The sequence below is a fragment of the Poecilia mexicana genome, unplaced genomic scaffold, assembly GCF_051168715.1.
Source record: "Poecilia mexicana isolate PSO_F unplaced genomic scaffold, ASM5116871v1 scaffold_6, whole genome shotgun sequence".
Lineage (NCBI taxonomy): Eukaryota > Metazoa > Chordata > Actinopteri > Cyprinodontiformes > Poeciliidae > Poecilia > Poecilia mexicana.
The window spans coordinates 18908862-18924988 of NW_028263375.1; the positions used below are offsets into that span (position 1 = coordinate 18908862).

The 16127-nt window shown below is 39.4% G+C and overlaps 1 protein-coding gene across 1 annotated transcript; it reads right to left on the bottom strand.

Moving 5' to 3' along the window:
• Positions 1–1168: 1168 nt before the first annotated feature.
• On the bottom strand, positions 1169–15277 carry LOC106933230 (N-acetyl-beta-glucosaminyl-glycoprotein 4-beta-N-acetylgalactosaminyltransferase 1-like). The gene is made up of 13 exons (XM_088006731.1): positions 15263–15277; positions 14733–14799; positions 12072–12236; positions 11671–11780; positions 9719–9819; positions 9430–9503; positions 7741–9289; positions 7054–7433; positions 6782–6935; positions 6126–6198; positions 5257–5410; positions 4966–5092; positions 1169–3829 (listed from the first exon to the last, which is right to left on the bottom strand). Exons 1-13 carry the CDS (start codon positions 15275–15277, stop codon positions 3715–3717), a joined length of 3084 nt encoding a protein of 1027 aa, XP_087862857.1. The 3' UTR covers positions 1169–3714.
• Positions 15278–16127: the final 850 nt, after the last annotated feature.

Below are 16127 nucleotides of genomic sequence, written 5' to 3' on the forward strand. Positions count from 1 at the left end.
TACACAGACCACGGAGATGTATTAGGGAACGTTAGTGAACAAACTGCATCAAGGAGCACACCAAGTGTTGGAACAAGTTACTCTGAGGTTTAAAACAAAGCTAGGTTTTAAAATAATATCTCTTATTGTTCTATGACTGAAACAACTCACAGAACACTGGTCAGTACAGCAGTAACTGACACTCCACATCAATCAGAAAACACCATCCCACCACAGTGAAACATGTTGCTGGCAGCATCTTGCTGTGGGGATGCCTTTTCTTCAGCAAAGACAGAAAAAATGCCAAGAGTTGATGGAAAAATTGGTTAGAGCTTAATATCAAGAAACCCTGAAAGAAAACCCATCAGAGGCTGCAAAAGACTTGAGATTGAGGCACGGGTTCAATCTCAAGCTTGTTGTAACATGTGAAAAGTTTCCAGAGGTATGAACACTGTATTTGAAATGATTTACACACATTACATATCTACGAACTATACAGTCTGTGAGTCATTCATTCGGGGGAACTGGGAGATGTAAGCTGTTCAGTCATGATAACACCAGCCCGTACTGTGCTGTTAATTAAAACCTCTCGTGAGAGTTGATCAGAAGAGGTTAACTCCTGTCTCAACCAGCCTGCAGGCACAATGACTAATAAGTCTTACCTCATGGTCTCTCCACGCCACACAAAACAAATCTGCAAACTCAGGGAGTGTGAGCAAATCCACAAACGTTAAGTGAAGTCCAAAATCATGTAAACTCTGAATAAACACACAACATGTTTAATTATTTTCCACTGCACTGGTCTTATGATAAATTGATTTAACATTCATCTGACTGCTATAGTGAAAACATATTTGCTGTGTGGTGAATGTAGGGTTTTGTACTTTTTTTCCATACTAGTCTCAGGAGTAGCCTATGAACATCTGTAGTTAGTGGATTTTAATTAATTTGATCATTTTTTCCCCCTCTCACAACTAAATAACCCCACCTTTAAGAAAATCTTTCACGGACATTTTCGCTAGTTTATGCGTTCCAAACTCTTTTGTGTGTTAGTGTATGTAGTTTGAGCACCACCATGTGGCGAGATGAGGCACAAACGTGTATGTCACTTTATCTTCATTTCAGACTGTCAAACATAACCTGAAATAACCAATCCACTCCCCAAAGTAGACCAAACAAATGTAAAATATATTTCCAGACATAGGCATAAAATTTTATTTGCAAAAAATGACAAATCAAAATAAAGATACAATACATTCTTAAAACCTTTTCTCTACAAAACAATTTCACAGAAATTACCTCAGAATGTATTTTCCTATTTAAAGTTTTATTATATATATACTGTATTGTACTTTGCTTGTTTCTTTTATTTTTAAATAGTCACATGTCACTGTTAAATAATGTACAGCATAGGCCTTTTTTTTCCTGTAGCAGATAAAAAGGTTCTTAGAGGAAATTCTGACAATCAAGAAGTCAATATCAGATCGTTAGCTCTTATACTGTATATGTCCGATCTCAAACTCCCCAGATGATGCCATTTAGTATAACAACCATTAAAAGGACAGCCTCCAGACAAAATAATGGGAGCGGGTGGGATCCTGTTAGACTGCAGCTGCTCCCCAATCTCAATCACCCCGTCTGCTCCTACTCAGTTGTTTTCAGTGTTTACGTCTACCCTTTCTCATTTAGCGTGACACACGAAAATACACCGACATGTCAATAAGCCATCAAATAAAACATAGAAAATCCTCATATTACAGTGTAACCGAGCTTACAGTGACAATACAGTTTGTTGATAAATAATTTTGTATTTTAGTCTGTCCCTGCCTTCTATGGAGTTTAGAGTAATAGTAAAAAAAAAAAAAATGAAACTGCCTGCAGCCAAACCCTGATAAAGGCACACATTTGTGAAACAGCCGAGTATCAACACACAAGCACGTAAGCTGCTCTCTTCAACCGAAAGACGGCTGATGCGTTTCGTAGACATTCTCGTAAAAGTAGTTTTAATCTCTTCAAATCACAATTCTTGGTAGTCCGTGTAAAGATGCATAAAATCTTTAAAATAAATTCATCTCCCAATTCAGTTGCATTAGCTCGCTTTGAAAAATATACAACTAAAAAAAAACAAACAAAAAAACCCCCACCAAACATTTAATTGCAAATTTCATGTTGAGAGTTTTGAGCACACAATGGCCCTCTTTAAAACACTGGGCATAAAATAAGGGCATAATATATATGGGTATACCTCTGGAAAACAACAGGTAGTGTAAAAAATCATAAAATCTCTGTTCAAGTTAAACACGCAATAAATAAATTAAAGATTATTTCATGTTTATTAATTTTAAAGTTGTGAAAACTTTAAAGAAAACATTTGTTTTTTTACACTTTTCTTTTTTTTTTTTTTGCCAATGAGTAAATGTACTCAAATTAAGGCAGATTTTTTTCTAGGAAAAAAAAAAATAGATTAAATAAATTAAAAGACAAATTTATTTTAAGGCTTTATCCGCATCTTTATCAGGGTTGCTAAATATTTAGCAAACACTGTAATGCCATAAATGCTCAGCTGTCAGTACATTAGCTCAAACACTGCAAAAGATTTATTCATTTATTTTTACGCTGCATTTACTGCTCCTTTCTCCAGATCAGACAGAGGCTAGGGGTAGGGAGGGCATAAAGTTTCCTGTCTGTAGAGGTTAAAGATGATAACTTCAAGTGTACTCAAAGAAACCAAAGAGGAGCACCCACGCATGTTACTGCATCATCACTAAATCAGGATAAATTAACCTTGCATTTAAATAACAGCAGCATAAAACGCAAATAAACTCAAACCGAGTTCTCACTGATAGCCATTTGCATCTTATTCCTACATTAGAAAGCAACATTTAGGAGCATTTAAAAATACCTTGACATCAAAAAAACGACAGAGAGCGAAAGTAACGGAGAATGAAGAGATTCACTAGGTAAGAAAGAGATATAAAGATGATGTATCTCAATATTTCTTGGAAAAAATATTCCTCCACCCATTTTGTGACATTTGCCATTGCAAGAAGAATTTCAGCACCTCCGTCACCCAGCAAATAGTAGTCAATGCATTTAGAAATACTGCGCAACCAAACACAGCTCCTCTACTCGAGCTACTGTACGTGAATCATACTGAGATAACATTTTGATGCACATTCTATTTAGCTCTACTGTAAGAGCGAGTTAGAAAAAGGTCTTAGGTTGTTTTTTTTTTTACATCTTGTTAGAAAAAAAAGGTGCTTCCTGTAATTATAGCACATAACCAGCACTCAGTCACTCACTCACTCACTCACTCACACGCACGCACACACACACACACTTGCTTGCACGCACGTGTCCACACAAAACAGCTGCTTTCCATTCTGTTTGAAAAAAAAAAATTGCACCAATTAGGACAGAGAAAGAAGACAAAAATAACTTTTCTCTGTACAGTAAATCCGTCAGTGAGGCGAAGTGATGACTCAGGTCTGTCTGCGGAGAGAGAGAGAGAGAGAGAGAGAGCGATGCCTCCAAATTTCCCATTTGGACTCAGTTTCCTCACCCAGACAAAATTTGCAACAGAACCCAGTGGCGAAACAGACGAGTCTCTCATTGGAGCCAGTTTTAAAAAAAAACGGGCAGAGTTCAGGCAGTGAGTGAGCTCTTACTGGTCTCTCTGTAACACACAGTGGGTCTCGCAGATCGGGTTTAGGATGCTCTGGCCAAAATAAAGAGCTATCCTTTTGAAGTTTTCTTGTTCTGAGAATTCCACATGCCTCTTTTAGAGTGATAGTAGTGGAAGAAGTTCCTTAAACGTAGTCTTTCAACTTCCAAACCGTTCTGCAGCACTCTGTAGGAAGAGATGAGGAAACATTCAGGTAAGTAAACTCGCATTCAATAAGTTGCCTTACATAGTTAAGGCCAGAATTATATCAAAATCTGACAGACTAAGATGTAAAATAGTTTTCATTTAATCCAATTTGAGCTCAGTGTTTAATTATTACAAAATACTGAAACACTTTGAAAAATAAATTCTGCTTGTTTTTGCTGAGATTTTAGTTTTTTGTGGGGGTTTATTTAATTAGACTGATTAAATATTCTGATAATATTCTAAGGCTGAGGAGAAGAACTAAAAAAATATATATATATATATATATATATATATATATATATATATATATATATATATATATATATATATATTTGCGTATATTGAAAACAACTAAATAACGATGTAAAGATAAAGAAAGGTTTGCTTTAAAAAGTGCTTCTGCACATTTATTTATCTTTTCTGAATGTGCTTTATGGAATTAGAATGACTTAAAAAATATTGTAGCATTATAACGTCTTTACAAGAACAAGGGGAAAATGTAATATCAAGAAGCAAACAAGTCGGGATAAAAAGTCAAAAGAAGAAAATCTATGTTGGCCAATTCACAGTCACAATGAAGGATATGTGAATAATGTAGATGTATTATATTTTTTAAGACCTAAAAACATTTGGAGTTATACATGGTTATGTTCATGCACATGGAATTATGAGGATCCCACGTGAGCTTGATGCTGTGGCGTGCTTTTTAGGGTCTCCGAAAAAAGGTTAGAGACAGGATTGCACACAATAAAAATAAAAAAATCATGCAGTGGCAACGTTATTATGACATTGGCTGCAATAAATACACTACTCCTTTTCTCATCTTTCATAACAATGTTTCCTCTCTACATGACATTTAATACCTCGGAAACTACCATTTATGTGTGAGAATCTAATACAGTGAAGCTTTCTTGACATGTAAAGATTCATTCGGAATATAAAGAATAAAAGAAATGAACGAAAGTAAGCAAGATGCAAGTAATATGAGCAGGGCACGACAAAAACAAGGAAGAGTAAAGGAAGGAACGCATGGAAAGAAAGAAAAAAGGTCACAAGAAAGGGACGTAATTTTTGAAAGGGAATTATTTATGTACAATTTCATTTAATTAATATACCTATCGAGAAGTTCCCAGTCCTCTCCACCCCAGCGGTCTTTGAACTCCTCGGTGTTCATTCCTCCAATCTTGTCAAAATCTGACTTGTATATTCCAAACAGCCCAAAGCCATTAACCTCCCAATAACCTGTGAGACAAAAGCAGCCAGGCTCCCACTGAATAGCAGTCCAAATTGGTGAAAGAATCAAGATTGCCATGTGAAGAAGAGATTGTCAAATCAAGAATTCATAAAAAATCTTTTAGATGTGCAAAGATGTTTCATTTTTTTTTTTTTTTGCAGTTGTGTCTTACCATTAGGCTCCAGAGGTGAACTACCACAGCTCAGCCTCATGACGATGGGAGCAAACGCCAGGCGTCCTTCCACGCAGTGCTTCCTGATGCTTTCCAAGATGTTCAGAGGGAAGTGAATGTGCAGATCACAAAGAAACACTATACTGTGACTGTCCTGCAGTAGAAAAATAAAAATATTCCATCAATCTAAGCATCATTAGGTTTAATTATTTGTATCCCCCCCATAGGATAACACTGCTCTAAGGAAGTGCTGAAAGGATGTAAATGTGAGTGATTGGTCACTTGTGTCTAATTTGGTATTTTAAGATTGAAACAGGGGAGAAGTGTGAGCTTGGCATCAGTAGCTCGTCTTAACGTAAACATCCCAGAGGTCACTTAGACGTGAGTGACAACTCTGTCATCTCATACTGACGGACCTGACACCCAAATGGCGGATCAACGTCTATCCAGATTTTGGGCAGCTCTCAGCCCTGTCTGGATCGGTGTGCACGGATGTGTGATCGAGAAACCAACGGAGAATGCAGCAGGGCCGTATGCACACAAATAAGCCATAAAAAGAAATGGATGTGACAGCTTTGACATACACAAAGCAGAGGGGATGACGCTTCCCGTCTAAGCAATTCCCTGCCATCCCAGGCTTGGCTCAGTGGGAGATGGTCAAAGGAAGCAGGAGGGGGCTCAGAGACGTGGGCGATCCGCAAAGCGTGACAGACCGGCCCGGCAGTGATAGATTCATTATGCATGAATGTTCCTTCCATCTGCCTGTCAGCCATAAAAGGTCGAGTGGTCACTGCCTGACCTTGGGCAAGGGGGTTTTACCCTGCCAGCTCACACAGCGTGTCTTCCCTCGGTGTGTTTGTTTCTCTAACCTTAATGGTGTCCACGCCGATCTGCAGCCCTGCCGAGCGCTCAAAGTTTCCCTCTCTTCTGAGGTACTCATATCTGCCAAAACAAATCCATATAAAAACATCAAATGAACCCCCCTGAAGGGAGCCTTAAGGCAGTGGTCCTCTAACAATTTATAACAAGTACCACCTCAGTAAATACCATGTTTTCCCAAGCATCCCCACCTTGGTATATATATATATATTTTTTAAAGCAGAATAAACAGATACGGAGTTTTTCTGTTTCTTGTGTTAATCTTAAAAGATTAAAAAAGAAGAAAAAAAAGTTTTCCATTGGCATTGGTTGGTTGTGATATAATTCCAATTTGCTAAAAAATGAAATTTCCAAGTTAGAAGTCGAAAGAGAAGGTTTTTTTTTTTACTAACTGACCTGAAAAACCAGAATGACTGCCTTGTATAAAAACACTATGTGAAAGCTACAGCAGCCAGCCCATTACAATACCACAACCTTCAGAAAGCTTGTTAATGCAGCGTTACATTGTAAAAAAAATAAAATATAAAATAAATCTCAAAATCTCTGTAACCATTATGGAACTTTTAAAACTTCTGAACAGCTCTAAGGGTTTTCTTTTTTTTTCTTTTCTTTTGTGTCATGTTACAAAACATCTCCCAACACTCACTTTGGCACTCTGCTCTCTCTGAGAGCCTGCTCCACGTCCATGTCCTCACTCTCAAAATCGACAATAATGATGCTGAAGTTGTCGTCCTTTGTTTGCTGGTGAAGATTTTCCATGTCAGAAATAAACTGCTGCACCCAGCGAGCCTGGTTTTTCACTACAGGACAAAAATGCATACAAAAAAATGTGACTTTTAGATATAAAGAGCATATTTTAAACAGTCTCTTTCATGATGCACTTAAATTTTTTTTGAGCAAGAAACACTTTTGACTGACCCGGCACCACGAAGTGCACCATGACATCTCGCCTCCATTGCAGCATGACAGGCTGGCAGAGAAGAGGCTTAGCGTAAGCAGTGCTCCACGGTGTCGCGCCGGGCCGCACCGAGGACCTGGTGGAAGGAGACGGATGCTGGGTGGTGAAGCTGGTTGCAGACGCAGAGGGAAGCGGGGGCGGCGCAGAGGCCGGAGCGGAGTCTGTGTTCTCCACGCTTTCCTCTCCTTGCCTTCCACGGTGCAGCAGCAGGTAAATGTACTCTGAAAGCCGTACCACGCTGCGTCCTCTCTCCATCAACTCCAGCTCTACCAGGTATCGGTTTCCCCTTGCCGAATCGCGGCGCTTCTCAACATTGATGATTCTTAGCAGGGTGTAGATTCTGGAGAACACACGAAAAAAAAACCTTAAGAAAAACCCAGGATGGTTGTTGCAAAAACAATCTGTCTGAAATAGAAACTGGAACAAAAGTGGTTTGTTTAAACTTGTAAAATTTCCGAAATCCCTCCTCCAACACACTAATATTATAGTTGAATTATCTCATTAATATACCATTCGACACTGCAGAAGCCTGGGTCAACCATTCATTCAGTAATTCAAGCATGTTGGAAAAGGGATGCGTCTAAGACATGCATGGTAGAAGCACTTGAGAAGAGTTGGGAAGTCATGATCTGGACCTTCACCCTTACCCTCCATTGCGTTCATTGAGTTTTTCCATGTACTGTGCCAGCACGTCCACCACTTCGCTTTCCGCCAGCTGGAGGTTGCCGGACACATTGCAGCGCAGGTCATTCCAGTCCGATCGCAGTAGCTCGAAGTCCATCGGATTAACTGAGAACGTCCTCTGCCAATTGATGCTTTCCTCTGCCCAACCTGGCCGGACTTCGACCTCCTCGTAGCTGTAATCTGACATTTCTCCCTCCTCTGGTTCCAGCTCTTGCTCTGGATTGGGGTTGGGATCAGGATTAGAGCGGTTTGTATCTTGATCGATGTCAGTGAGGTGGGAGTCTGGGTTTAGCTGATGCTGAGATTCGGTAATCTCTGAGGTCCTAAGGTAAGAAGTGACCCGTAACTGACTGTGGACTGTGTTTTCTGTATAGCTTAACCTTGTTTCAGAGGCCGGGGTCGGAGGAGGCTCTTGGTGGTAGGACAAAGGGATCTGGATATCTCTTTTACTGGGCAGGTCAGCTGTGACAGCAGTCCTTAAATCTCGAGATTCCCCTTTCCTCTTGATTTTTTCTAGCTGTTTTGTCATTGCTGCTTTGTTAAAAGTCTTTTCTGCAGTTTCACTCTGAATGTTGACACTTTTGTTATGTGCTGATGCCTTACTGTCCTTAGTAGGAGGGCTGTGCCAAAGTTGAGGGGCACCAATAAGGTGCCTAACAACTGACCCACCCCTTCCACCATGTCTTCTTTGACCCAGGTTTACCAGCCTTGTGGTCTTCCCAGTTTGGTACAAAAATACTCCAGGGAAAACTTCTCTAGGATGTCGAGATGCCCTCTCTTCCCTCCTCTCCCGTCGCTGTTCCCTTTCTTTTTCTCTCTCCTTCGCAGGACGAGGCCTGGTAATGTAGATCTTGCTCTCCTCTCTCTTCTCCTTCTTGCTCCCAACAGGCTTGTTACTGTTAGTATGGGGGTAGTTGCTATGGGCAGAGTTGCTGAGGATCTGCTTCGTTCTGCTGGTGAGTGCAGATAGGGAGGTTTTTTGGGGAAAAAGGAGCGAAGACTTGCTAATTTTAGGAGGTACCTCAAGATCACCTCTCCCACCTTGTGCTTTGGCTTTCTTGTTCAGGTCTTGGTCTGCAGGACCAGTATAGACCCAGGACAAAGTGCGACCCCTGACCACACTGTCCACATCTGGTAACAGAGCTATGGGTTGGTCTTCCTCAAGTCCTTTCCTTGTATCTTGTCTCATATTTCCACGAGTATGATCCCTTCCCCAGTCTCTGTCCAGAACCCTCTCATCATTCTGTCTATCCCTGTGAAAAGACTGTTTTCTTTTTCTGTGACGTATGATACTGTTGACCTCTCCCACCTCCTCCTCTTCTTCTTCTTTTAGATCTTCTTTACCTTCCTCTTCCTCTCTGCCTGCAGGTGTGGCCCCAGTTTTTGAGTGCTGATGGGAAGAATTATGCATATGACTGGACTGGCTTGGATGAGAAGGTTTTCTGGGCAAATGCGTGCCAACAATCTCTGCCTCGTCCTCTGCATCCACGACCTCCTCTTCTTCAAGAAAGTCTGTTGTCAAATGAAGGAGATTCAAAGTTGATACAGTGCGAACATTTGTTCAAATACAAGCTGCAGGTTTGTGTGTTTTTTTTTTGTGTGTGTGTGCAGGGATTATTGTAAGGAGTATGTGTTTGCTCATTATAACTTACCATCTGGGTTGGGGAAAAAGAACAGTCTGTCATCTTCCTCCTCATCCATCTTCATATATTTATAGAAACCAAATCTGGCAGACAAAGGAAGAAGAAGCACCCACAAATGACCACGTACATTAACTGAAGGTTACTCGTAGGTTTATAAGTGGAGGCCGTAAGTAAGAGAGTTTGCCTAAGCTTGTACCATGAAGGTCGCTAGGACACTTTTCTGCGTAGCTGTTTGTTTATTCAAGACATAGACAAATGTTTGTTTGTCTCTCAAACAGATAAAGCTAAATGTGCTTACTTCTCCAAGTAGATAGGAGACTCTCTGTAGAAACATTTGTTTTCCCGTTCCATATGGGTGAGACGTGTGAAGTCGTTAGGGTAGACAAAAGATAGGTAGACCTGAAAAAGAGTCGCATCTCAGTCCAGACTGTCATACACAACTCTATTATTGAATACATGCTTGTGCAAGGAGATGGTTTGAAATTTTAGCTGTTTCACATTTAATTAAAAGATGAGTGTTAATGATTAGCTATCAACCGTTTTGGCATCACATCTAATCTACAAGTAACCAACCACCGATTTAAAGCTACAGAACAGCTTCTGGAATAATTCATGAAGAATTTTTAGTGAATTTAAGACAAAGGCCTTAAATTTTTTTTTGTTGAAATTCACTAATATTATTGGCTTTGTATCCTGCAACCATCTTTTTTTTTAAATCTCATCAGAGATTTTGAATATGTTTCAAGTCAGACCACTGCAATGAATACTCTCGTGTCTTTCAGGATTTCTTCTGAAATCATGCATTGGTGGAATTTGAAATACGACTGAAATCATCGTCCTATTTGATGGTGTAAGCTTCACCTTCCTCACAGACGGCATGGCATTTTCTCATAGGATTTCCTGATATTTGACTGAATCCTCACCATGTAGGTTTTCAGCACTAAAGGAAACAAAGCAGCCCCAGAGCTTCTCTAAGCCACTGCAAAGCATCTCTGTAGGCATGGCGTTCTTTCCGGGGGAAGCTTCATTCTTCCCCCTGCGGGGCTTGCCACTGATCCACTGAATCGAAACATTCCAGTTTTAATTTATGCGAACCCAGAACAGAATCCCAAAAGCCCCTTGACTTGTTTAATAAGCAGCGGGCAGAGTGGAGCTGACTTTTTTGTGCCAGGACACAGTTGTGAAGTCTGAAGCCCTTTCAGGATTTTAAACCACTTGTCTCCTCAGATATCTAATGTTGGGAGTTGATAGCTTCCTCTTTCTAACATGCCCAAGCAGGGAAGCCACTGTTCTTTTCACTTTAAATCTTCAAACTTCAAATTAGTTGCGACTTTTTAAAAAAAAAAAAAAGAGAGAGAGAGATTTAAACAGTTTTTCTTGCAAATACACATTTATTAATTTAACCAGTAAGCCTAATTTACAGTGAGGAGATTTGGTTGAACACTTCCCATGTTTATATCTGTTGCAGTAACATCTGTACTCCCACAGAGGGGAGTAGAGCCCAACAATTGCCACTTTTACCTATTGACACAAAGAGTTTGTTGATTCTGTGTTTATGCTCACACCTACATCATTTTTGTGCTCCTATTTCTTTCTGTTTTGTGCCCTTTGGTTTAGATTCAATTTCAGAACTCCCAAATAAAGGCATACTTAGAATGCTGAAACAGTGGTTAAGTCCTTCCCAGACATAGTTGGACTTTTACATAAGACCAGCATTATTTAAAAAAAATAATAATAATATTGATTCAGTTTTAATCAAATTTAATCTAAGACCACTTTACAAGACTAACAGGTTTAACTCATATATGGAAATATATGACTAAATCAATTTAATCCAATCATAAAGATAAATTAAAACGCAATTACATTTTTGATTTGGTCTTATTTGATATAATGTGCAATCAAATTCAGTTCATAAAGGAAGTTGGTAAAAATGTATCAATCAAATGAAGCCCAGTCAACTGCAACAAGATGAAAAACAATACTGAAACTGAGGGCTGCTAAAATTCCTGACAGTAAAACTGAGGGTGCTGCAGAAAGGTCTCCCTGCCTTGTTACTGCATGTGACTAATATGTATGGACCACAAGCATTTCCTTCCAAATAAAACATCCAGACCTGTCCAAAATCTTCTCAGATCCCACAATCAAACTTTAACTCTGGCCACATTTATCTGCAATAGAGTCCACAATGTCATCTGTAAACACCAGTGGTATTAAAACAAAAGCACATAACACTTCTTTTTGACTTACAAACTGAAGGCCTTGGTATCGGGCGATGGGAAAATCTTTGACTACGTAGGTTGGAGAGTAGAGACAGGCTGGAAGAACGTTTTGCAGCCGAGAGGGGTCAATCACTGGGGCTGAAGAGAGAGACAGAAATGACTCGACAGTTTGCGAAAGAATTATGACTTGAAATTTACATAAAGACATTAACAGTCAAGAGGGTCAAAAGTGGAAAATATCAAAAGCAGGAAACATAAAAAGAAATGCCAGCAGTTTGATTAAATTACAGCAATGCTGAATGCAGCAAGAAGGAGTCCGCTGGGAACCGTGCAGTTAATTAGACAGGAAGAGGAAACGAGAAGCCAGAAATTCAGGATGAAACGTTGTGGAAAAGGCAAACAGGGTAAAATTCTGAATGGCAGACATACTGCTGTAGAAAGTATCCCTGGGGTCTGGCCTCAGCATATCAGCTCCATGCGGTGTGATCATGTCTCCTTCCAGACCCTGTGGCTGAAATTCTGCTGGGAGATGGATGTGACTGGCCAAAGTCTGAGGGATGTGATCCACGCTGTTCATCTTCAGACTGGACTCATCTGGGGACAAAGAAACCATGGCGGTTTTCTTATCAATGTGATTTTGTCTGTTACAAAGTTTCCTTCTAATCAATAAATCCTGTCAATGTCACAGTTATTGACAGGGTGCATAAGGTCAAAAAGCTAGCAGGAGGAAGGTGAGAAGAAAAAAAAAGTAATCTGATGAATAAAGAGCAACAGTAGCAAAAACAAAAAGAGAAACATTGAAAAATAATCTGGAGGTCAAAAGAAATCCAGAGCAGAGCGGCCATAATAACAGCAATCGATAGCAGGGAGGGAGGAGAGAGAATGTGTGATTAATGGCAAATCGGGAGCAAGGGCTTATGGAAGACATGATTTGTAATTAACAGGGTGGTCAGCACCATTGCCATTCTCACAAGGGTCAACTGTGCAACACCCTGAGTCTATATGTGCATATGGTACACAAAGTAAGCCTTTGTAAGCTTCTTTTTGTTTGACAATAAGACTTTTTGATCACTCCGCTGCGTATGTCTTGAAGTAGGAAACTTCAGATTTTGTTGGGGATTTCTTTTTTCATCGGAGTAACAACAACAAAACAAACATCTCGTAAATTGGCACTTTTTAAGGTTTGGCGATGTCAATGTGAGGAATTACATTTGAAGAACTTTGTGTAAACTGTCAGGCATGGTAGCTGTGGCATCATGCTGTGGGCTTCCAGTGGTACTCTTAGATTCCACAAACTGGGTAAAACAATGACATTCTTCAAGTTTCACCTCAAACTGACAATGAGATGGTTAAAACGTGGACAGTTTTGAGTGGTACAACAAGATGATAATCCCAAACACAGATCAAAAATGTGGATTAGCTAACACAAAGTTTATAAAGTGGAAAACATCAATCTAATTGACAATTTAGGGGATAAGCATAACATCTGCATGCTGCAAAAGCATCCAGTTTAAATCAGCTCTACTATTTCTGGCTAGATCAGAAAAAATAATTATAGGAAATGATAGAATTTTCTTATTTAAAGTGCTCTTCAAGTTCACGGAAAGCTTTCTACTGTTTTGCACTATCAGGTTTAATTTTCCAAGATAAAACGAGAAAAATCAGTTTTTAGATTCAAAGGAAACCAATTTGACTTGCATCCATGAGACATAATGTGAATCTTTAATAGGCTGTCCTTTTAAAAAGGATATTTCTTAAGGTTTTATTAAAAATGAAAATGTAATAGAATTACTTTGATACAACTTCCCCTCTCTTGTTCTTAAATTGCGCCAAGCACACATGCGAACCCCACACACGGTGGCATAATTTCACAAACATGAATGAATCTCAAACGCTTTCTGGCCTGTGTACGTAACGTGAACTAGTGAGGAGGGAGGGTGTGACACAGGAGGACAGGATGGATGGCTGCTGGGAGATGATGAGAAGGTAATGCCCGAATCCAGCGAGTGACCTCTTGGGATGTACGAGGCCCCATTCTTCTCTGTCGCAGCTCGTCATAAACAAGGCCGCGGGGTTTGGCTCACAGCCAAGCAACACTGCGGTTTTGCTCAAGTTGACAACTCTGCGCATCATTTCTGGAGCAGCAGGCATTTTCCGCTTTCAGTGTAACTGATGCCTTGTGACACATTGCTATTCTTGGTGCTGCAGAGGTTAAGCACCTACTCAGAGTGCAGAGTTCTTAGCTTTGCTGCAAATACCGTGACACAGAGCATGTGCGGTGTCGGCCACATCCAATGACATCTCTGGATTATGTATTGTGTGTAAACCCTGTCCCCCCCGCTGTAGATGTTTTTATAGACAGAGTATAATCCTATATTTATAGCTTTGAAGATATATATATATTTTATCATCTGCCGAACGCTGCCAGAACACTGAAATTGAGTCTTTAACTATTCAACAGAACAATGATCCAAAATATATGATCAAATCAACATTTAATGGAAGACAGACAATAAACCAGCCTAGTTCTGTTGAAATGTCAATGCTCAGTCCTACATTTCAAATTGTTTCTGTATGTGATAAGATTACATGCAAGCAAAACAAAGACCAAGTATAACAAAGAATATTTCAAAATATAATAATGGTAAGCAAGCCCATTGTTGTTTAAAAGTAAAAAACAAACAAACAAAAAAACAACCCAGAACCAAATTTTTTTTTTTTATAAAAATTGGTCGTAAATAAACTGATATGAAAGGTTTTTGTGTATATTATATATATATATACTGCTCAAAAAAATAAAGGGAACATTTCACTTTAATTATGTGTGTGGCTCCAAATCCAGGCCTCCATTGGTTAATAAATTTGATTTCCATTGATGATTTTTGTGTGATTTTGTTTTCAGCACATTCAACTTTGTACAGAACAAAGTATTCAATGAGAATATTTCATTCATTCTGATCTAGGATGTGTTATGTGAGTGTTCCCTTTATTTTTTTGAGTAGGGTTGGGTTGCATATATATATATATATATATATATATATATATATATATATATATATATATATATATATATATATATAATGTCCTTACCTGTGTAGAGGGAGATGTAAGCTGAGTCTATCACTTCATACTTCAGACCTGGGAGGAACGGCCGCCACTGAATGAGACACACAAGAAAGGCACCTGCGTAAGAACACGACCTGAACATGAACAGGAATCCCTCATGGCTGATTGTCAGCTAAGTGACATTCTCTCTGTTACTAGGCATCTCAAAATCACAGGATTTGGCTGATGCTGAATTTTTTTTGTTTGTTTGTTTTTTTTCCCTACAAACTCACTTATTCTGCGACAGCAAAGACAGCAGAGTGAAACATTTTCCAGCAAGAGTATGAAATCCGGCGCTGTAAAGAGCCAGGGAATGGAGTAAACAAGAGAAAAATGAAAACAGACTGTGAACAAAACAAGAACACGAAAAAAGATGACAAAGAGTGGAGAGGAAGGGAAAAAATAGACAGGAATCAACTAATGACCTGAACCAGAGGAGCATCGAGAGGAAGGAAGAGAGACAGGCAACAATTCTCCTAAATAGATTTCACAATTACCTCGTCACTTCCACTTACCAAGGATGTAATCATGGGAGACAGGTCATTTTCCAACCTTTCCTTAGAGAATATAAATATAAACACCCACCTCAGGCCCAATGCAAATACTCCCACAATAGTGTTTGTACACACAACACCCTCCCACTTAGATGAAGGGGCATTTCATCAGCAACAGGTTATGTTCTCCCGTACTGAATCTAAAGCTCATATCAGCAGTTCGCAGCCATGTTGATGCGGTGACACTGAGGGACCCATACGGTGCCCACAGAAGGACACAAACATAGGAACATCAAACAAGGGCACAGCGACAACGCCACGCTGAGTCGCAGCGGGGCGCGGCTCAGCCGGCCACAAAACGCTTCGCCATTTTGTCATTATTTCCGTCTTGAAAAGTGAGCTGGGAAAGTCAAAAGAAGACAAAAAAAAAGTTAAGGCAACATACGATTTCTGAAAAGGTTTGCCTTCACCCAACTGACACGACAATACGACAACATTTGCAGAGTGCTGTAACTGTTTTTGTACAACCTCAGGGGTTGCAGCACACAGGCAGAAACAGCTACTTACAATCATTAAGGAGAAACTGGACAAAACATTAACAGCTGCTGATACTGTTTGATTTAATTTAATTTAATGCACAAAAAGCTCCTGCCTTCTCTTTATGTTACATGTATGGCATGTATTCTCATCATTTGTTGATTTTTAAGGTCTTTCATCTCCCATAACTGCGTATTGTTGGGGAAACGAGAATTGTGGCAACGTTTGACCTATGTCATTTTTAATATGTATGATTCATAATTTAATATTGATGAAATTATTAATAAAGTTGAAGTCTGAATATTTATTAACAAACTAGCTCAACCTTACAGTCAAAACATCCTGTCAA

Excerpts from the sequence above, each read along its gene's own strand:
- LOC106933230 (XM_088006731.1), bottom strand. Across the intron at positions 11,781-12,071 it reads CAGGGATACTTTCTACAGCA|CCCCAGTGATTGACCCCTCT; the intron begins GTATGTCTGCCA and ends CTCTCTCTTCAG. Across the intron at positions 6,936-7,053 it reads GGTGCACTTCGTGGTGCCGG|TGAAAAACCAGGCTCGCTGG; the intron begins GTCAGTCAAAAG and ends TTTGTCCTGTAG.